A 19118-nucleotide genomic window follows, 5' to 3' on the forward strand; every position below is an offset into this window, starting at 1 on the left:
TGCATTTAAAATTAGATTGCTAATCTTATTTCTGTAGATAATTCCTTCTAAATGGCAGTTTCTGAAGTCTAAGATAAAAATGGATTGAAGTTTTGTTGACTGGCACCTAGTTAAACTTTTACAGTATTTGTATCAATTGATTTTTCACACGTGTGGATTTGAAATTTCTTGTAAACTAGAGTTATCACATTTGTGATAAATCAGTGTGCAGCAGGCTAAATCAGTTGAAATAATTTAATTGTTTTGCGTAAGTAATCCAAAAGAGAAAATCTTGTCTTAATGAGGAACGAAAAGAGTTGTGCGTAGTTGCATCATTTACTTTAATGGTTTAGTTACACTGTTTCTGTTCCTTCGTATGAATGCAAAAAACTCTGCAGTGTAATTGGTACATCTACAGCTGATACTCTTTGCATGTACTGGGACTGAAGTCCTCAAATTAATCTTGAGTTGATGAGTGGTGTGAAATTGAGTGGAAACAGTTTAATAATGCTTTTGTTTCCACTTACTGTACTGGACTATAATCACAATAGGTGCAAAGCAAATGTTTCATGATAGATTTGCAAGCTGTTTAATCTCAGCAACGAATTGACTACCCCGTTAATTCTTTGGGGGATTAAATATTTGACTCTAATGCCATGAGTTGAGCACAGAGCATGAATGCAATTCAAATTAATGAGACATTAGTTCTCATGGTTGTCATTGGTTATAACAAGTTCTTTTGCCATTTTCAAGTGCATTTTTCAGAGATTTACTCTGCAGAGTATTCTTAGGTCTGAATGATGGTCAACATTTTCTCTCCATTTTGATAAATGAGTTGTGTTTGCAGAAATTATTTGCCTAATTATTTCTTATTTGAAATCTTTGGATTGCATCCTTTGCTAAGAGTTGCCTGTTAGTTATATCAATCTGGTTTGAATTTAAGAATCATTTTGTTTTATTGTTGTTCAATAACCTTGACAGGTTTTAACCTTTCCATTTAATCGAAGAAATTACCCTGAGGGACGTTAAGGGTAATTTGTGGAATTTGTTTTTTTTAAAAAGCTTCCAAGCTATCTTCAACACCTTATCCACATTTTATTCTTTGCTGAATTAGTCCTTGAGTCACTGTTAAGTGAAGGAAACACAGCTCTAGTTTCGACTATATATCCTTTTGTAAAGCTGGTTCCTTGCATGTAGAGAATGTGTGCAGAAATTATAATGTTCGCTTGCAAGTGGGCAATTAGATTGCTGTTTCTTTTGTGACTTGAAATAAAATGGCATTGTTTCTGTGGCAACTAAATTGAAAAGGATGGTTAAGCGTCCCACCCACGATTTAGCTGATGTTCTAATGTGTTTTCGAATTGCTTATGCTCTAGGAGTTGACAGATTCAGTGAAGATATCAGGCGAATGACCGGCTTCAAACCAGGTCTCTACTGGAGGCTCTGCTGGAAGTTTGTTAGCCCAGCCTTTTTACTGGTAAGCAAGCAATAGTAAAGTTAGCCCGATGTCTTAATACAATGTGAAACTTCAGTTCAACCCAGGTGGCAGACTGTCTGCTTCTTTGCTAAGGGACAGTTTTGTATTTTGGATGGGATAATAAGAGGGTGAAGTTCAGGCAATGGTTTAAATCTTAAAGAGGTGCCTGTCCCTCATGTCCACCTGGCAATTACTGAAGTTCTGGATGAAGTTCCCACAGATCCCACAAACACAGAGTCTGGTAGAAAACATTTGTGCACTTGTCCCATTTCACTGTCACCGCATCTCCCACCAAGCACAAGTTATGATTGTGGAAACTGTCTTGTCTCCCATTTTGTGAGGGTGAATAAGGACCTAAGAGAATGCAAAATGGGCCATAAGTGATATAGCATAGTTCAAAACTGGGACAGTTTAAGGGAGAAATTCAGAGGTGTATTTAGATAGGAGACTTTTGTGGAATCTTCAAGTTATCTAATATCTCTAGATCCTAATGTATTGGATTTGCTCCTAAGAATGTATAAGACTCTGGTGCGGCCGCATCTGGAGTATTGTGTGCAGTTTTGGTCGCCATACTATAGGAAGGATGTGGAGGCACTGGAACGGGTGCAGAGGAGGTTTACCAGGATGTTGCCTGGTATGGCAGAAAGATCGTATGAGGAAAGGCTGAGGCACTTGGGGTTGTTTTCATTGGAGAAAAGAAGGTTTAGGGGTGACTTGATAGAGGTGTATAAGATGATTAGGGGTTTAGATAGGGTCGACAGTGAGAATCTTTTTCCACGTATGGAGTCAGCTATTACAAGGGGGCATAGCTTTAAATTAAGGGGGGGTAGGTATAGGACAGATGTTAGGGGTAGGTTCTTTACTCAGCGAGTCGTGAGTTCATGGAATGCCCTGCCAGTAGCAGTGGTGGACTCTCCCTCATTATGGGCATTTAAGCGGGCATTGGATAGGCATATGGAGGATAGTGGGCTAGTGTAGGTTAGGTGGGCTTGGATCGGTGCAACATCGAGGGCCGAAGGGCCTGTACTGCGCTGTATTCTTCTATGTTCTATGTTCTAATGAGTTAATTGACTGAATAAGGATGAACCAAGGAGTCAAAGAATTTTGCATAGAAAAAGACCATCAAGCCAGTACCAATTCTTTATTGGAGCAACCTAAAACTAATCCCATTGTGACCACTCCTCTCTGTAACCATACATCTGTCTGTTTTAAATACTGAAGAGAATCCTGTGCTAAAAATCTTAACACTTGTCAATACATAGGAGTTCAGAGTTTGTGCACTCTGTAAATTTAGATTTAACAGGCAAAGACTGAGATTCTACCTCCAGTGATGGTACAGCCCAGTACGGGTAATTCTTGCCTCTCATGACCTGACCCAGGAGAAATTGCCTTGGAAGCACTGATTCAGATTCGGGGAGCTAGGTTTTATAGGAATGGTGGTGGATGACCCTGGAAACAGTGTTGAAGCAGCGAGGTGAAGAGCTGGGCTGTGAGGACCTGTACAGGTCTACCGGTACTTTGTTTATGATATGGAAACAAAACAGTAAAACAATAAACAGCTTTTCAAATCTCATCTCTCACCCTCACTAAACTCAATACACAATTCTTATGCTCCCTCTTCCCCTCCATGCCAAAATATTCTCCTCTATCTAACCCCATCACAATCTAACCCCATTATTTATTATTTAGTTGAGAAACCTACCATTGGATTCTCTACTATCTACCAAAAGCCTAAGTTCACTGGTTAGTACACGTGTTGAGGTTCCTATAGTTCAACAGGTACAAAATCACCTTTATCCACAATCTCATGAATGGGACCCTAGCAATCTACTCACAGTATAATCTTGATACTAAGATTGGGCACATCAAAGTTATCCTGTAAGGTAATGGCTACCTAGATGAAAACTCATGAAAGGATGTGGCCACTACTTTTGTCACAAACAGTGCCCAGTAACTTCTGACAATCCTCAAAGGGGAAGATAGCTTAAAATTTGAACAACAGGTGAAGCTGGCTGTCTCATGCTTTTTTTTGTAGTAAATATGAGTCGTGCCTACCACCAACAGATTTTGTAGTCAAGCCTACAATATGTTTTGCCAGCACATACAAGAATGATGTGAGTTGTAGGTTTTGGTGTTGGTGTGATGTTGGGTATATAGGTATGTATGCATCCAAATGACTGGTGAACCATATAAAATGGCACATCTAATTAACTGATTGCAGTGCCCAGCATGCTGATCATGCGTAGACAACCTGTGTTCGCAAATTTAAGAATTCATAATCCCACTTCAAAAAGAGTTTATAACGACTTGGAACTATCAATGAAATGCAGCTCATTGTTATAATTCAAGGTTATAAAATCAGCTATGCCATTACTTATCCCTGTATTGATAGTCCAAAGGTTTATGCCAACAGGCAGAGTGAGTAAAATAGCAAGTACTGATTTTTTTTTTAAATACAGCAGATAGTTTCTTCCTCAACCCCCATCAAATATTTTAAAAAGTAGGAATGTTAGATTCCTTAATAGCTCTCTTGACAGTTTCAATATGTTTAAGCACTGTATTCTCACACTCAAGTCTACCTTTAACAATTCTAAAGGCCAGCCTATTATTCTCAAAGTGTTGATTACGTCTGCCATATGTCTCTCCAAAGGAGAACTCTACCTCTCCAAAGGACTATGCAATAGTTTTAAACCATGTCCGAGCAAGGTGAAATGGACAAGTAATTTACTTGGGTAATCCAGCAGCAAAAAAAAATCAGATTAGCCTCAGGCAGTTGCATTTTTAATGTATTTTGTTGCCTTCATGCACCATGCATATGGAAATTGGAACCCACCCCTATTCCCAATTAATAGGTGTCATGTTTTGAGGGTGGGACTTCTGGAATTAAGGGTTGGGCTGAACGAATTAGAAAAGAGAGTAAGAGGAGGTTTATATGGCATGTAAATGCCAGCGTACACTGGCTGCATTGAATACTCTGTTTGTATGATCAATATTCTGGCTTCTGGAGCTGACAATAATGCAGAGGCTCACCTTATGAAAATTCAGACACAATAGCGTGTTCAGCATTTAACAACTGGATTTGAGCCACATCACCTGAGGCAAAATGACTTTATTTGTTGATATGGTAGAATATCTTTAACACATGGATGCATTGATGAACAACATGGCATAGAATATTTACTGTACAAACAGTGCATTCAATACGGCCAGTATATATACGTACATATGTACACCTTTAAAATTAGCAACAATGCATCACTTTCTTTGTCCAGACCATTAATGTATAACATGAATAGTTGTGCAGTTTGCTCATCCTCCCTACAGCCCCCAGTCTCATCCATGAAAGGAGCAAGAATCTCAAACCTGTTAGATAAGCTCAAGCACTACCTCCTAGATCCCACTACCTGAATCGTTCCTATTTACATTCTTCAGTCCCTGACCACTGACTGAATTTAAGGTAGTTAATTGAAACAGCGTGACTGCTTCCTGAAATACAGCGTCCAGGTAACTCTCCCCATCCTTAGATGTGACACAGATGTTTGAAACTCAGGCGCCAGCACATCAGCTCAGAGCTATAGTTCCTCAAACAACCTACAGTTGCTATAGATGTGATCACTATGAACCGCAACAGGGCCCACCAGTTCTGACATAATGTAGGTACAACACATCATCTGGCCCTGCATTTCCATTTTAATTATTTTTTTGATTTTTAAACATTTCATACTGGTCTTTTAGTTTGCAACCTGTAAATATTTCTTGTGTTTACCTTCAATCCGAAAGTTACCAATAATAGTTTAATTCCAATCGTAGCTGCATATTAGTTGTTGATGAAATTAGATTTATTTCCTTAGGCATGGATTTAGTACATGCATTTTTTCAGCTCATTATCAGGGTAAAGTAAAAGGAAATACAGAATAGGTGGTTCATTAAAGACAATGCAATTCAAAGCTAAAATCGACCAGCAGCTGTTGGAATACTGAACAATGTCAAATAGCACTTTAATTAAATAGTTGGAACAACATTTTTCCAGAAGGTGAGTGAATTCTTAAGTATAATATATAAAAAAGGCTTTCAATTACACCTAATTAAATCAGCAGAATTCTTTAGGCCATTTCTTTGCGCAATCCAACAAATGGGATGTATATGCCTTATAGATTTGGTTCTTACAAAGACCTTCCCCTAAGGTTATATAATTAGTCACATTTACTTTAATAGCAGCAGTATGCTTTTGGCAGGTCTTTAGGCATACAGCTGGTAGTTGTCAGAAACAAATTGTAAAACAAGGTAACATGTGTCTTATTGAATTTAACTACTCTGGCATTTCGCTGGCTACACCTTGCCTCTTTGCAAAAGAATATGTGCAGCCTTTGACATTCAGTTCTGCAAGCCATCTGTTAAGTAACAGATTTTATGTGACAGGACCAGGAATGATGATGTGGTCATTGTGGAAAATTGGCAAACAATGTGTGCTATTAAACAGATGTTGACAATCTGTCCCCATACAGACCATTCTCCTTCATCATTTTCCTATACTATATTCCTCTAGTAGAATAATCACTTCCCAACTGGGACGTTGCAGATACAAGATCATCAATTTGGTAACTCGACATGTACCCCAGTCAACTACTAAATGCAGTTCCATATCGAACATAAGTTGATGCAGTGGGAAAGATAATGATGACAGACTTTTCAACCTATAAGAGATCAACTAAATTATCTCTCTCATTTATTGGACAAAAGCACATTATAGCCTGTCAATTACAGGGAAGTCTGTCGTCTAACCTGCTCTCAACTAAATGTTGCAAGTGAAGGATAGAAGTGCAATCTGGAAATTAGATCTGAAAAAAAAACACAGGTATTGGTGACCATGAATTGACATTAAAATAATAACATTATGAAGCAGGAAATAACTACTTAACTGTTCCACCAAAAATAATTTCCCCCATAATGGAGCCAACCAAGTTCTTTAATCCTGAGAAAGAGCACTTCACGAAAGTTTATTTTTGTGTTTAGAGATGAATGAAGCAAAACTGTAGAACATTTCACTCACTTACTCACATTAAGTTTCTTTCCATGCATGTTTTCCCTGGAGCATCAGAGGCTGAGGGGTGACCTTATTGAGGTTTATAGAATCATGAGGGGTGTGGATAGGATAAATAGACATTTTTCTTTCCCTGGGGTGGGGGAATCCAGAACTAGATGGGATAGATTTAGGGTGAAAGTGGAAAGATATAAAAGAGACCTAAGGGGCAACTTTTTCACGCAGAGGGTGGTACTTGTATGGAATGAACAGCCAGAGGAAGTGGTGGAGGCTGGTACAATTGCAGCATTTTAAAGGCATTTGGATGGGTATACGAATAGGAAGGATTTGGAAGGATATGGGCAAGGTGCTGGCAGGAGAGAATAGATAGATTTGGGATAGCTGCTCGGCATGAAAGGATTGGACCGAAGGGTCTGTTTCCGTGCTGTACATCTCTATGACACTATGACTAGATAAAATAGGACATTGATAGATTAGATGAATGGCTAAAGCTGTGGCAGATGGATTTTAACATGTGTAAAAGTGAGGTTATCCATTTCAGACTGAGAAAGGATAGATCAGGGCATTTCATAACTTTGTTTGTTGGCCTTGGGCCTTGATACCCTTGCTTAATAAAAATTGTTTATCTCAGATTAAAATTTAATAACTGAACTAGCATTGACCATGGTTTTAGGAAGACAGTTCCAAACCTCCATTACTTTTTGCCTGTGAAAGTGCTTTCTAACATTTCCCCTAAACAGTCTGGCTCTAATTTTTAGACCAGTTCTAAAATATTCAACTGGTGGAAATAGCTTATCTTTATCTACCATGTCTTTCCCTATTAATATCCTAAAGATGTTGATTAGATCATCCCTTAACCATCTAAATTCTAGAAAATAAAGGTCTATTTTGGCTAATCTTTCCTCATAACATAATCGCTGAAGTCCAGGTAGCATTCTTGTAAACTTACGTTGAACTCTCTCCAGGGCTAAAACATCCTTCCTAAGGTGTGGTACCGAGATCTGCTCACAGTGTTCAAAGTGGGCTTAAATAGGGTTTGATAGAACTGCTGGATAATGTCTTCATCCCTATACTGCAGCTCTTTAGATATGATGGTCAGCATTACATTAGCCCTCTTGACTATTTTCTGCATCTGTTCATGGCATTTTAAAGAGCTATGCACTTGAAGCCCCCAAATCTCATTGGACATCCATTGTATTTAATTTTGTGCCTTCTAAAAAGTACCCTGATCTATCCTTTATCAGTCCAGAATGGATAAACTCATACTTGCTTATGTTGAAATCCATCTTCCACAGCTTTGCCCATTCATCTATTCTATCAATGAATTGCATGCTGTCTACAATGCTGCATAAGTTTTTACATCTTCAGCAAGTTTGTATATTTGATTTTCTATGTCATTATCAAATAACGAATGTTGTAAATAATTGAGGCCCTAACAGAAACCTGTGGGACACCACTATTCACATGCTGCCAATTTGAGTACTTACCTATTATTCCAACTGTTTCCTGCCACCCAATCAACTTCCTACGCACGTCAGTAATTTGCCCTCAATTCCATGGGTTACCACTATACCTAAATGTCTCATGTGGGACTTTATCAAAAGCCTTCAGGAGGTCCATGAAAACAAGATCCATCGACTTACCTCTAAGTCTATTCCTTTCTAAGTCACTAACCTGCCCACTTTTCTAGCTTTTACTGAATCCCAGTGATTCAGTACTTTTTGGTACAGATCAAGATAAAATCTTGTCTATCACTTTCTTCAATGTTTTGATGGATTTATTCATACTTGATCACAAAGTAGTCACACTCCATGTCTAGCTTAATTGACCCAATTTAAGGTTATACTCTAGCATCACGGCCATGGCTTTCAATCTAGTTTCATTGAAGCTAGCCTGAATCATGTACATTTCATCCATTTAACAATTTTCTCCAAAAGTAATTTCCCCTTGCTATTTTACTGAGCAATGTTTATGCTAATTAACATAAGACCTCTGGTTCAAAGTGTGATGTAACAAATGAAGGACCTTTTCTGAGGTGTAATGTAAACAAAACTTGGCAGATGTTGTGAGAAAAGTTAGGTAAATCCACAATTAACAATAAAAGCAAGAACTAGATGAAGTATGTCATTGATCGTCATTGAGAGATAAATAATTAGCCATAACTTCTACTGTTCGTTGGAATAAGATCACAAGATTTTTTTAATGTGCAGCTAAGGGGGTCTTCAGTATAATATGCTGAATGTGCAGGGGGTCTTCAGTATAACATCTCACCTGATAAATCAACACCTTGAACAGTTTAGTAAACCCTCACTTATGCCCGTAAGTCACATCACCCTAGATTATGTGCTCAGGTCTTGGGAGTATGTTAACATCATTTTCCACTTTCAAATTTTTGTTCCATACAGCACATCTTTAAATCCCTTCCTCAGTTCCTCAGACCTTATGTCTGCAATCCAACTTTTCCCCACATGAAGTATTGATACTGGCTTACTGCCAAACATCCCTCCCCAAAATTTCCTACAGCATATATGTTTTGCCCTTGTCTCACAAACTATGTTTGCTGCATTTACTTAATTTATTATCCAGATGTCTGACTAATGAGTCCTCCAATTTTAAGTCTTGTGTAGCGCTATCTGAATTCTCAATCACCTGAGCCACTTCACTTTGTACTAGCACATAACTTGAAGGGAAATATAAATAAAGTGGTCTTCACCTATCGCCTGTCTATTGTCTAGACATAAGTAGTTGAGCTCTGCTGCTGTCAGGACACAGTAACAATGTTTTAGAATAACTTCATATTTTAATATGTGTAATTCTACATTATTTGAACATCATCTTTGAAATATTTGAGCTTTTACTTTAGCTTTAAAGTGAACATTTAGACATAAAAAATAATGATTGCCATATTTAGTCAACTTCTGCTCCTTCATGGGAACCCTTACTGTCTTAAGTAACACATTACATGTTCCCTTTTCTCATCAGTTTGTAGTGATTGTCAGTATTGTGAAGTTCAAGCCTTTAACCTATGATGGATATGTCTTTCCAAACTGGGCTAACCTTGTTGGATGGGGTATCGCTGTGTCTTCAATGTCGCTAGTACCAATCTACGCCATCTACAAACTCTTTACTGTCCGTGGCACCTTAAAGGAGGTTGGTATTGGTATATTTTCATTAGTTTTGAACAAAATTTGCACTGTATGATGAGTTATAGAAGAAAAATATATATTTGTGAAGTGACAATAGCCTTGTTTTTTATAATCTAAATGTAATTTGCAGCTCAAGGATTCAGAGTGGAATTTAAATGATTTATTAAAATAGCAGATTTTAAGGCCTTCTTTTTGATGGAACCCTGAGAGCAGGGAATGATTTGCTGGTCTGTTCCTGTCTAAAGTGTAGGACTCTCAATCTGCCACAGACCCTACACTTGGAAAGTTGGAGAACCTGTCTCAGTCGTTAAACCCTAATAATCCTCAATAATAATGAAGTATATAAAACCTAATTATTATTGTTTTACTGTACCAATGTTACACTATATCCAGCATCGGCTGCAACTGCTGCAAAGCAGCAACCCAACGATAAATGTTCATTTCTTTTTGAAGGGCCAGGAGCATTCCTTCATGTTTCACAAGAAAGAAATCTGATCCCCCCCTCATCTTCAGAAAATTATTCTCCTCCCCCTTCCATATCCACCTTTACCAATCTCAAGACTGTTGAGGGCCTCGGATTTTGCAATGACCTCAATCAGGCGACCCATTCCATAACTAAAAAACATGGCATTTAGGAGCAGCAGTAGACTGTTCAGCCATTCAAAGCATCCCCTGCTATTGCATATGGTCCTAGTCTGATGGGTATCTTGGCTCAACTTTCCTATCGGCTTCCATAATCCTTGGCTCCCTTGTTTATCTAAGATCACTTCCTATTCTTCTAAATTTTTTTGGTTATAGGCAATACCTGCTCAACTTTTCCTCCTGTGGTAAGCCCTTTATCCAAGGAATGAGTCAAGTGAATCTTTTCTGAATTGTTTTTCAGGCATATATATCCTTTTTTGCACTTGTTTTTTTTCACAGCCTAATAGTCCTACACTAATGAAGATGGTCTTCCTTTATTTTATTCACTTTTAGAATTTGGACATCATATTTTATTGTCCACGGGAAGGTGGCAATGAGCTGCTGCAGTCCACCTGCTGTGGAGAGGTTGGGGAGGGAATTCAAAGCTGTTGACCCAAGGACGCTGAAGGAACAGCCATATATTTCCGAGTCAGGATGGCGAGTGGCTTGGAGGGGAACTTGGAGGGAGTTGTTGTTCCCAAGAATTTGTTGTCTTTGTCCTTCTAGATGGTAACAGTTGTAGGTTTGGAAGGTGCTGTGTAAGGATCTTTGGTGAATTTCTGCAGTGCATCTTATACTTAATACACACTGCTACTGCTGAGCGGTGGTGGTGGCAGGAGTGGATGCTTGTCAATGTGATGCCACTCAAGCAGGCTGCATTGTCCTGAATGATGTCAAGCTTCTTGGGGATTGTTGGAGCTGCACCTATCCAAGCAAGTGGGGAGTATTCCATCACCCTCCTGACTTGAGCTTTGACAATGATGAACAGGCTTTGGGGATTCAGGAGATGAGTCACTTGCCACAGTTTTTTTTTAAGATTAGATTCGATTCCCTACAGTGTGGAAACAGGCCATTTGGCCCAACAAGCCCACACTAATCCTCCAAAAAAAAACCCACCCAAACCCATTTCCCTCAGACTAATGCACCTAACACTCTGGGCAATTTAGCATGGCCAATTCACCTGACCTGCTCATCTTTGGACTGTGGGAGGAAATGGAGCATCTGGAGGAAACCTACACAGACACGGGGAGAATGTGCAAACTCCACACAGACGGTCGCCTGAGGCTGGAATCAAACCCAGGTGCCTGGTGCTGTGAGGCTGCAGTACTAACCATTGAGCCACCATGCCACCCTATGTGTGGGATCTGACCTGCTCTTGTAGCCACTGTGTTTATGTGACGAGGCCAGTTGAGTTTCTGGACAATGGTACTCACCATGATGATAATAGTGAGGGATTCAGTGGTGGTAATGTCATTGAATTCATGGTTAGATGGTGTCTCATTAGAGATTGTCATTACTGGGCATTGCTTGTCATTTGTGTGGTGTGAATGTTACTACCACGTTTCAGCTCAAGCCTCGATAATTACAGATCTTGCATTTGAACATGGACTGCTTCAGTATATGAGAAGTTATGATTGCTGCTGAACGTTGTATGATCATCAGTGAATATCCCCTCAATATCCCATCTCTGACCTTATGATGGAGAGATGGTCATTAATGAAGCAGCTGAAGATGGTCAGGCTTAGGACACTATCCTGACGAACTTCTGGAGAGAGATAACCATCATTCTAGTGCTACCTGTGGATAGATTTTCTCCTGATTCCCGTTGATTCTAATTCTGTTAGGGCTCCTTGATGCCACACTCTGGCAAATTCAGCCTTGATTGGGAGATATACCAGGTCACAAGGTTATAGATTGTGTTGGAGTATGATTCTGTTGTTTGTCTTGGCCTCATAGGTGCCCAATCTTGAGGTGCTAGATTTGTTCAAAGTCTGCCTCATTTAGCACATTGACAATACCTGACATTGTGTCAATGTGACTATCAATGTGAAGGTTGGAATTCATCTCCATAGGGAGTCTGTCTAAATTATTGGATCACTGACCATGATTTGGCTATCTGCAGGTAACCTAGGGCTAAAATCTACTTCAAATTATGGGAGTTTGCTCAAAACTTTCCCAAAGTCAACTTAACACTGATGTAAATCAAATCTAAAGGGATTGGAATAACTGATGAGGAAATGTCACAAAGGATGAAAACTATTCTGAAAGAATTGTAAAGGGCCTTGAACCCATTGGCAGTCTTTGCTGAATTGGACAAGTGACAGGAGTGAGAAATGATTGGCAAAAATGAAGAGTTAGCAAACCCAACACGTATGTATTCAGTTACAGGCATTCAATAGTCAAGCCAATATCCATCCGTTATTTACTAAAGTAGCAGTGATGTTATATAAGGTAGTTGGCAAATGGTCCTTCTTGCTACTTCATGTTGGCATCCCCTTATAGCATTGCAGGTTTCTCAGAAAGAGCTGGACCCATGCTGATTGTTCTCTGTCGTGCTGGCATTATGTTACTTTATATACTGGTATACAGAAAGATTGGGCCATGTTTTGCTGTTATAATTACAATGAGGCTAATGGTGCCTGCTGTAATTTATATGTAGGGACACAATTATTTCAAGCAAGTGGCAGATATGAGGTCCAGTGAGAAATTCCAAAATCATTTGAGTTGAGAGGCATTCCACTGTTCGCTTTTTGAAACAAAATATCTTAATCTTGGAGCTGAACCTCAGATTGTTTTGTCGAAGTCGGAGTTACATTAACATTTTTGGAGCCAACAGCAACAAAACAACAGAAGCTGAACTTCACCTCCACAATGCTACGTTATTTCAGCATCATCATCAATGATTACTTTATAGTCTACCATGATCTGAGGTCCTCTCTGAGCTCTGTGATGGATGCTAATTCTACCACATTTCACCACAGCCCATATCACTCCCTTTAAGGATTCACTCTCTATTTCTGATTTTGCATTGATTTCAACTTTTTGATTACACTTTATTCATGGTCTTCAAGCTGTTACTTTCACGATCACTAAGCAGAATACAGAGCTGCTTTCTCTGCTCACTCAGGTTCCCAGTGCTCACTTTGTCATTATGATATTGTCAACTTAAGATGGTCAGCAAGTTGCCATCCAAATCATTCTGCACTTGTACAGAAGTAACTTGCTCAGTGATGCACAGTTTGGGTTTCACCAGAGCGATTCAGTTCCTGACCTAATCACAGCCTTTGTCCAAATATGAACAAAACAGCAGAATTTGAGGGGAAGTGGGAGTAACTGCCTTTGACTTCAAGGCAGTATTTAGCAGAATGTGATATCAAGGAGTCCTAACAGAATAGTCAGTTGGAATTGAGAGAATATTTTCTGCTGATTGGTGTCATATCTGACACAAAGGAAGATTGACCTTGAGAACAATAACTATCAGCTCAGACTCAGGACTCTACCCTACGGATCTCCTGCAGCAAAGTCCTCAGCCTAACCATCTATAGCTGCTTCATCAATACTTCCCTTCATACTAAAGTCAGAAATTGAGATTCTTGCTGATGAATGCATAATGTTCAGCACCATTACTAACCCCTCAGATACTGAAACAATCTGTGCCAATATTCACCAAGACCTGGACAATATTTACATTTGGGCTGATAAGTGGCAAGTAATATTTGAATCACACAAGAGCCAGGTAATGTACATCTCCAACAAGAGAAATCCTAATCATCTCCTTTGACTTTCAATAGCATTACCATCACTGAATAGTAGGTTACCATTGACCAGAAAGTGAACTGTACTAGTCATATAAATACTGTGGCTACAGATCAGATCAGAGACTCAGAATTCTTTGGTGAGTAACTCAATTCCTGACTCCTCAAAGCCACTCTACATCTTTTGCATGGCATTAATCAGGAATGTGATGAAATAATTTCCACTTAACTGAGCGAATACAGATGCAATAATTCTAAAGAAGGTCCATACTATCCAGGACAAAGCAGTCTACTTGATCTGCTTCCTGTCCCACAACATATCTCTAATCACACTGTGCACCACTGATGCACAGTGGCAGTAATGTGTGCCATATACAAGATGCACTGTAGCAACTCAGCAAGACTCCTTTGGCAGCACCTTCCAAACCCACAAACTCTACAACCTGGAAGAACTAGGGCAACAGATACATAGGAACATGACCATCTGGAAGATGCCTTCAAACTACACACCATTCTGACTTAGAAATATATCTCTGTTCTTTCACTGGCGAGGGAGCAATATCCTGAAATTCTCTTCTGAGAAGCACTGTGGGTGAGTACTAGAATACATGGGCTGCAGCAGTTCAAGAAGGCGACTATTTTTGAAGGGCAGTTAGGGGATGAGGAACAAATTCCAGTGGCACCCTCATCCTGTGGAAGAATGGAAAAAAAAATCAATCCATGAACTTGGTCCCTCTGTAGTCCTAGGTTTCTTTTAGGTGCATTACCAATAGCTACAGATACTTCCAGGTGCACTAACGGGAATGGAAAACTGAGCATCTGGCCATTGGCAGCTCTCAGGGGATGGGGCAGGCATCAATTCCACTTGACGATGAGTGAAGTTTCTAGACCATGGTCCTACATCCTCGAAATCCCAAACTGGCCAGTTCTGTGCATGATACTTTGGGCTTTCCCCTATGAGGGCACCGCAGGGCTCTTACTGGCTCTCTAGCCAATAAGCGAGACCCCTATGGTTGGAATAAGTTCACCCTTGAATGACTTTTAAAATTTTGAAAGTTTAGGTTGAGTACAATATTTGCATATTCAATTTCAAGATACTGATTTTTGGAATGATATGCCAATGATGTCAATGGTTTTCTGTTTTGAAAGGTGTTATGTTGTTTTTCAGAATACGATTTGCAGCAAAATCCTAAACTTTCTGCCTGAAAGAAAGGCCATGTAGGAAATAAAACTAGACAGCAGAAGTAAAATAATCAGAACTGGTCAGAAATGTGAAGTGGGTACATTTTAGAGAGTAACTTTACAAATAATGAAAACTAATGTATCTCTTCTTTAGAGAATAGCATATTGCATCATCCCTGAAAATGAACATTATCTTGTGGAGCAAGGAAAAGTGCAGCAGTTTAAGGTAATACAACAATCCTTATGAAATCCATTAAAATGCTGCATTTTACCACTACCAAAGACAAGTGAATATTATCTGTAATGTTTTAACTTGCATTTGATAACTTTACAGCTCAAGCACTGGCTTGCAATATGAAAACTTTCAGCAGGACTGCAACTCACGATGAGATGCAATGGAAATCAACTACTGGGCCCAGAACGCCTTTCCTATTAGAGTTTCAGAAAAATCAAATTCTATTAACGCTCATGTCCAGTGCCATGTCTGGCTGGCTCACCTCCTGAACTTTGGGTATCAGCACAAGAGTTATTTATTGTGTAACTCCTTCAAGGAGTTTGACAAATTACAGCTGTCAACATAGCATTAATTATTTAATCTGGAATATTACCATTTCCTTTATTAGCACCACAGGCACACATTTGAGAAAAACACTTAGATGTTTGAAAGCATCCAGCAGTGTTTCCTGGCTAATTTCTTGTCAGTGCAAAAATAAAAATGGCAGGCAGTTTGCAAGGTATCATTCAATATTGCAAACTAACATGTACATCAGCTTTCTCAATTTCACAAACAACAGAAAACCATCTACTTTTTAAATTGATTTTGCTTTTAACAATAAATGCATCTAAGTTTGCTTTGAGTTTATACATTCATAAAATGTAAGCTTCTCTCAGAATTTTGTCTCTTCACAATTATTTCTGCTGATTACCACTGTTTTAAATTTCTGCCAAAGTCTTTTGAACATGTGTATTTTGATTAATTATTTTGGCCCTGATTTCTCTTATCAATAAACAGAAGATAATTCCACCTTTAAGGATAAAGTTTCCTTTTGGCAAAATTCAGTTTGAGACAATAACCCATACGCACCACATTTATCCCTCGGTTCATCCGTTTAACTTCTGTGTTATAATAGTGCAGAAGGGGATGGGAGGTTCAAATGTGTTCATAAGTGAACTTTGTCAATTAGAAGTTCCACTATCTTGTTTCTAAATATGAAAGTCATGTGAATCCATCTATATGACTAGATTGAAAACTTCCTCTTTACAGATTATGTTTCCCTCCCCTAATTTTAATATGCTATTCAACACAATGAATAACAATTATATTTATCAACTGAGTTTTTATGGAATTCATAATTCATAAAGGTGTAACATCTCTTGTATTACTACACTATCAACAGCTTTAAGGATCTAAATATAATTTTCAAATGGCATTTAATGATGAGAAATGAGCTATCCCTCTTACGCAAACTTGAACTAAAGCAGTGTTGTTTCTAGGTTCTGTAGAGAACCCAAGAACCAGTCTATCTTTCATTGGTAGTTGAGCAGGATAACCATAAAATGCTCCCATTCAACACATTGGGCCAAAGGTGGAATGAAAGGTGATTACTTTTAAGTTTATTATGGAGTTACTGTAAGTTTTAAGGAAATGGAAAACATCAATAATATGTTTCACGTCAATGTGAATCCTGCCTAAACAAAGAGCAACATAATGAAAACTGTTTTTCCACTTGAATTGGACATTAAAAATGCATAAGCAAAATATTTATTGTCATTAAATGTATCTGCTGTTCAAAACCTTTAAAATAAAGTGAAACATAGATCATAATTTTTCAAATATCACAGCTCTGACATAGTTTTCAAGGCAGGTAGTTAGCAATTGTACAGTAGTGATAATAGAAACATTGTTAATACACCAGAAATAGAAGTGACCTCCAGAGGTATGTAATAACATCTCTAAACAGATTGATTTGAAAATACCTCGAGGTGACTTTCTAGTACTTCACATTGTACTGTGGCTGTAGACTTGGTCATGCAAGGAATGGAGAAGTCTAAAAACACTGGATCAGATTGCCACTCTAAATAGTGGGAAGAATGCGAATCACTGAATGGGATTTACATAGCACAGTAATGTTTTTGCAAAATAAATATTTAGCAATTTAGTTCTAGTCACCTGCAAATTTCCCATCTGTCTTACGTATTGTCTAGAACTTGCCTGGGTGGGGTTGGTGTTACAGTTGCCTTAACATTGGAAGAAATCCCATTACAGAAAATAGCTGGTGTTTTGAACAAATTTACAATGGAAATCTGGCACAACTTCTAATGTGTATTCTTTGTTATTCACTGCTTTCAAATCCTTTGGATAGTAGCTTTCAAAGTGGTTTTACGTTGTCTTGACATTAGAAAAGTTGCATTGAATTAAAAATAGGATTTATCACAGTAAATCAGAAATGACAGAATAATTAACCAGAACTGGGATTCATCTGTTACCCACTATCTAGTAAAACAGAAGTAAGTGTGCCCACAGTTGTTGCCCTGTCCACCCAAAGATAACCGGTAATGGCCAAGAACATTTGCCGAGCAGCCCATACTGCACTTTCACTATCTCTGACTTACTACTTAATGTAGATGTGCATTAACTATATTGAATCTTTAGCTCTTCAGATACTTTTAACAGATACATTGCATTCCATAATCGAACATTGTCTGTTAAACTGTTACAAAAAAAATGCAAAATGTTTTCCAAAGCAAACTGATGACCAAAAAGCAACCTGGATAAATTTACTGAGCTCTTTTATTCCACTGTTTTATGTATATAATTAAGAAAATTATTTGATTTATTTAGGTTAGATTACCTTTATCATTAAAATATTAGCATTAAGATTTTTTAAACATCTTGTATATAATTGTTTCTAAACTGTAATCAGCTGTACGAAGTCTGAGAGGATATTAAAAAGATATGTTAATCTACCTATATAAAAATTGGTGATATTCAAGTAATAGCAATGCTCTTTTCTAAAAAAGATCATTGTAGTCATTTCTGTGTTAAATGTTCTCATGTTAAATAATCAGATATTTATCAAAAAAGTGTGAATAAAAACATGTGCTTGTAAAATCTATTTTAATGTACACCTGTTAAATTTGTTTTTGTGCTTAGTGTAAATACCAGCTGTTTAGAACTGTACTATACAGAATTATAGAATATTAAGATATTGTGTACATTCCAAAGTTCTGTTTAAAGTGAGTGAAGACCTCGGATGTAGTAAAATATGCACACTGTAATAATAAAGTATATCTTCTAATATTGATATTAGATTATGTTTTTGACTATCACATTAACATTCAAAAAATGACCAACTGGAAGTATAGACACACGAATCAAGGTATGACAATACAGCAGATGATTACTCTTTGTTTTATTTCCACGACTTACTAGGCAGTTAAGACTCTATTCCATTCGCCTTTTGTAGCTTACTGAAACCTGTTAACACCATAGCGGCAATAGTCTGGCTAGCCAATAAAATATTTCTAAACCATGTACACAGAAATATCCATGTCACCTAAATGAAAATGAAGGGGGCTCACTACTGTAGTTCCACAAGTGGCTAAATCACAGTCATTTGCTATTTAAGTTATTTATGTCTAAAAAGTCATATCTCAGACCAAGTTCATGGTCAATTTTAAACTTGACCAATTTAATTTTCTTCTTTGACAAATTTAAATCCTAAAAATGAGAACCTGACATGTTTGCCAATATTGTTTTCTGCTAAATATTTATGGCATCTAGCCCAAATGATATGGTCAATACTGAGCTATTCTTCCTTCGGCAAAAGTCACAGCAGGTGCCCAATTGGCGAGGCTTGTTGGCAGGTAAATCTGCACCTCCTCTCTTATCCTCTAATCTGACCTGAATCCAGGTGGTTGAATGAAATAGTCAAAGCTCACACCACAGGATCCTTTGAATTATTTATTTTACTATTGAATGTACAAATACCAGTACCCCGCTCTCTTCAATCAATATTTACACTTTTCCCTTTTACTCTCCTTAATCTCAAACTATACTGATCCCTGTGAGCTCT

At 38.1% G+C, this 19118-nt stretch overlaps 1 protein-coding gene across 2 annotated transcripts in view; it reads left to right on the forward strand.

Annotated features, from left to right (window-relative positions):
* The window catches only part of slc6a2 (solute carrier family 6 member 2), a 179961-nt gene extending 161614 nt beyond the window's left edge, over positions 1 to 18347 (forward strand). For both annotated transcript variants that reach the window (XM_087995914.1, XM_043707015.2), the window contains exons 12-15: positions 1356 to 1456; positions 9480 to 9647; positions 15197 to 15268; positions 15377 to 18347. In XM_087995914.1, the coding sequence (XP_087852040.1) occupies positions 1356 to 1456; positions 9480 to 9647; positions 15197 to 15268; positions 15377 to 15400 (365 nt within the window). In that variant the 3' untranslated portion in view covers positions 15401 to 18347. The remainder of the gene's footprint in view (positions 1 to 1355; positions 1457 to 9479; positions 9648 to 15196; positions 15269 to 15376) is intronic.
* The last annotated feature ends 771 nt before the right edge of the window (positions 18348 to 19118 follow it).

Source organism: Chiloscyllium plagiosum, unplaced genomic scaffold (assembly GCF_037043375.1).
Source record: "Chiloscyllium plagiosum isolate Xiang-an unplaced genomic scaffold, Cpla_swu_hap1 HiC_scaffold_17, whole genome shotgun sequence".
NCBI lineage: Eukaryota > Metazoa > Chordata > Chondrichthyes > Orectolobiformes > Hemiscylliidae > Chiloscyllium > Chiloscyllium plagiosum.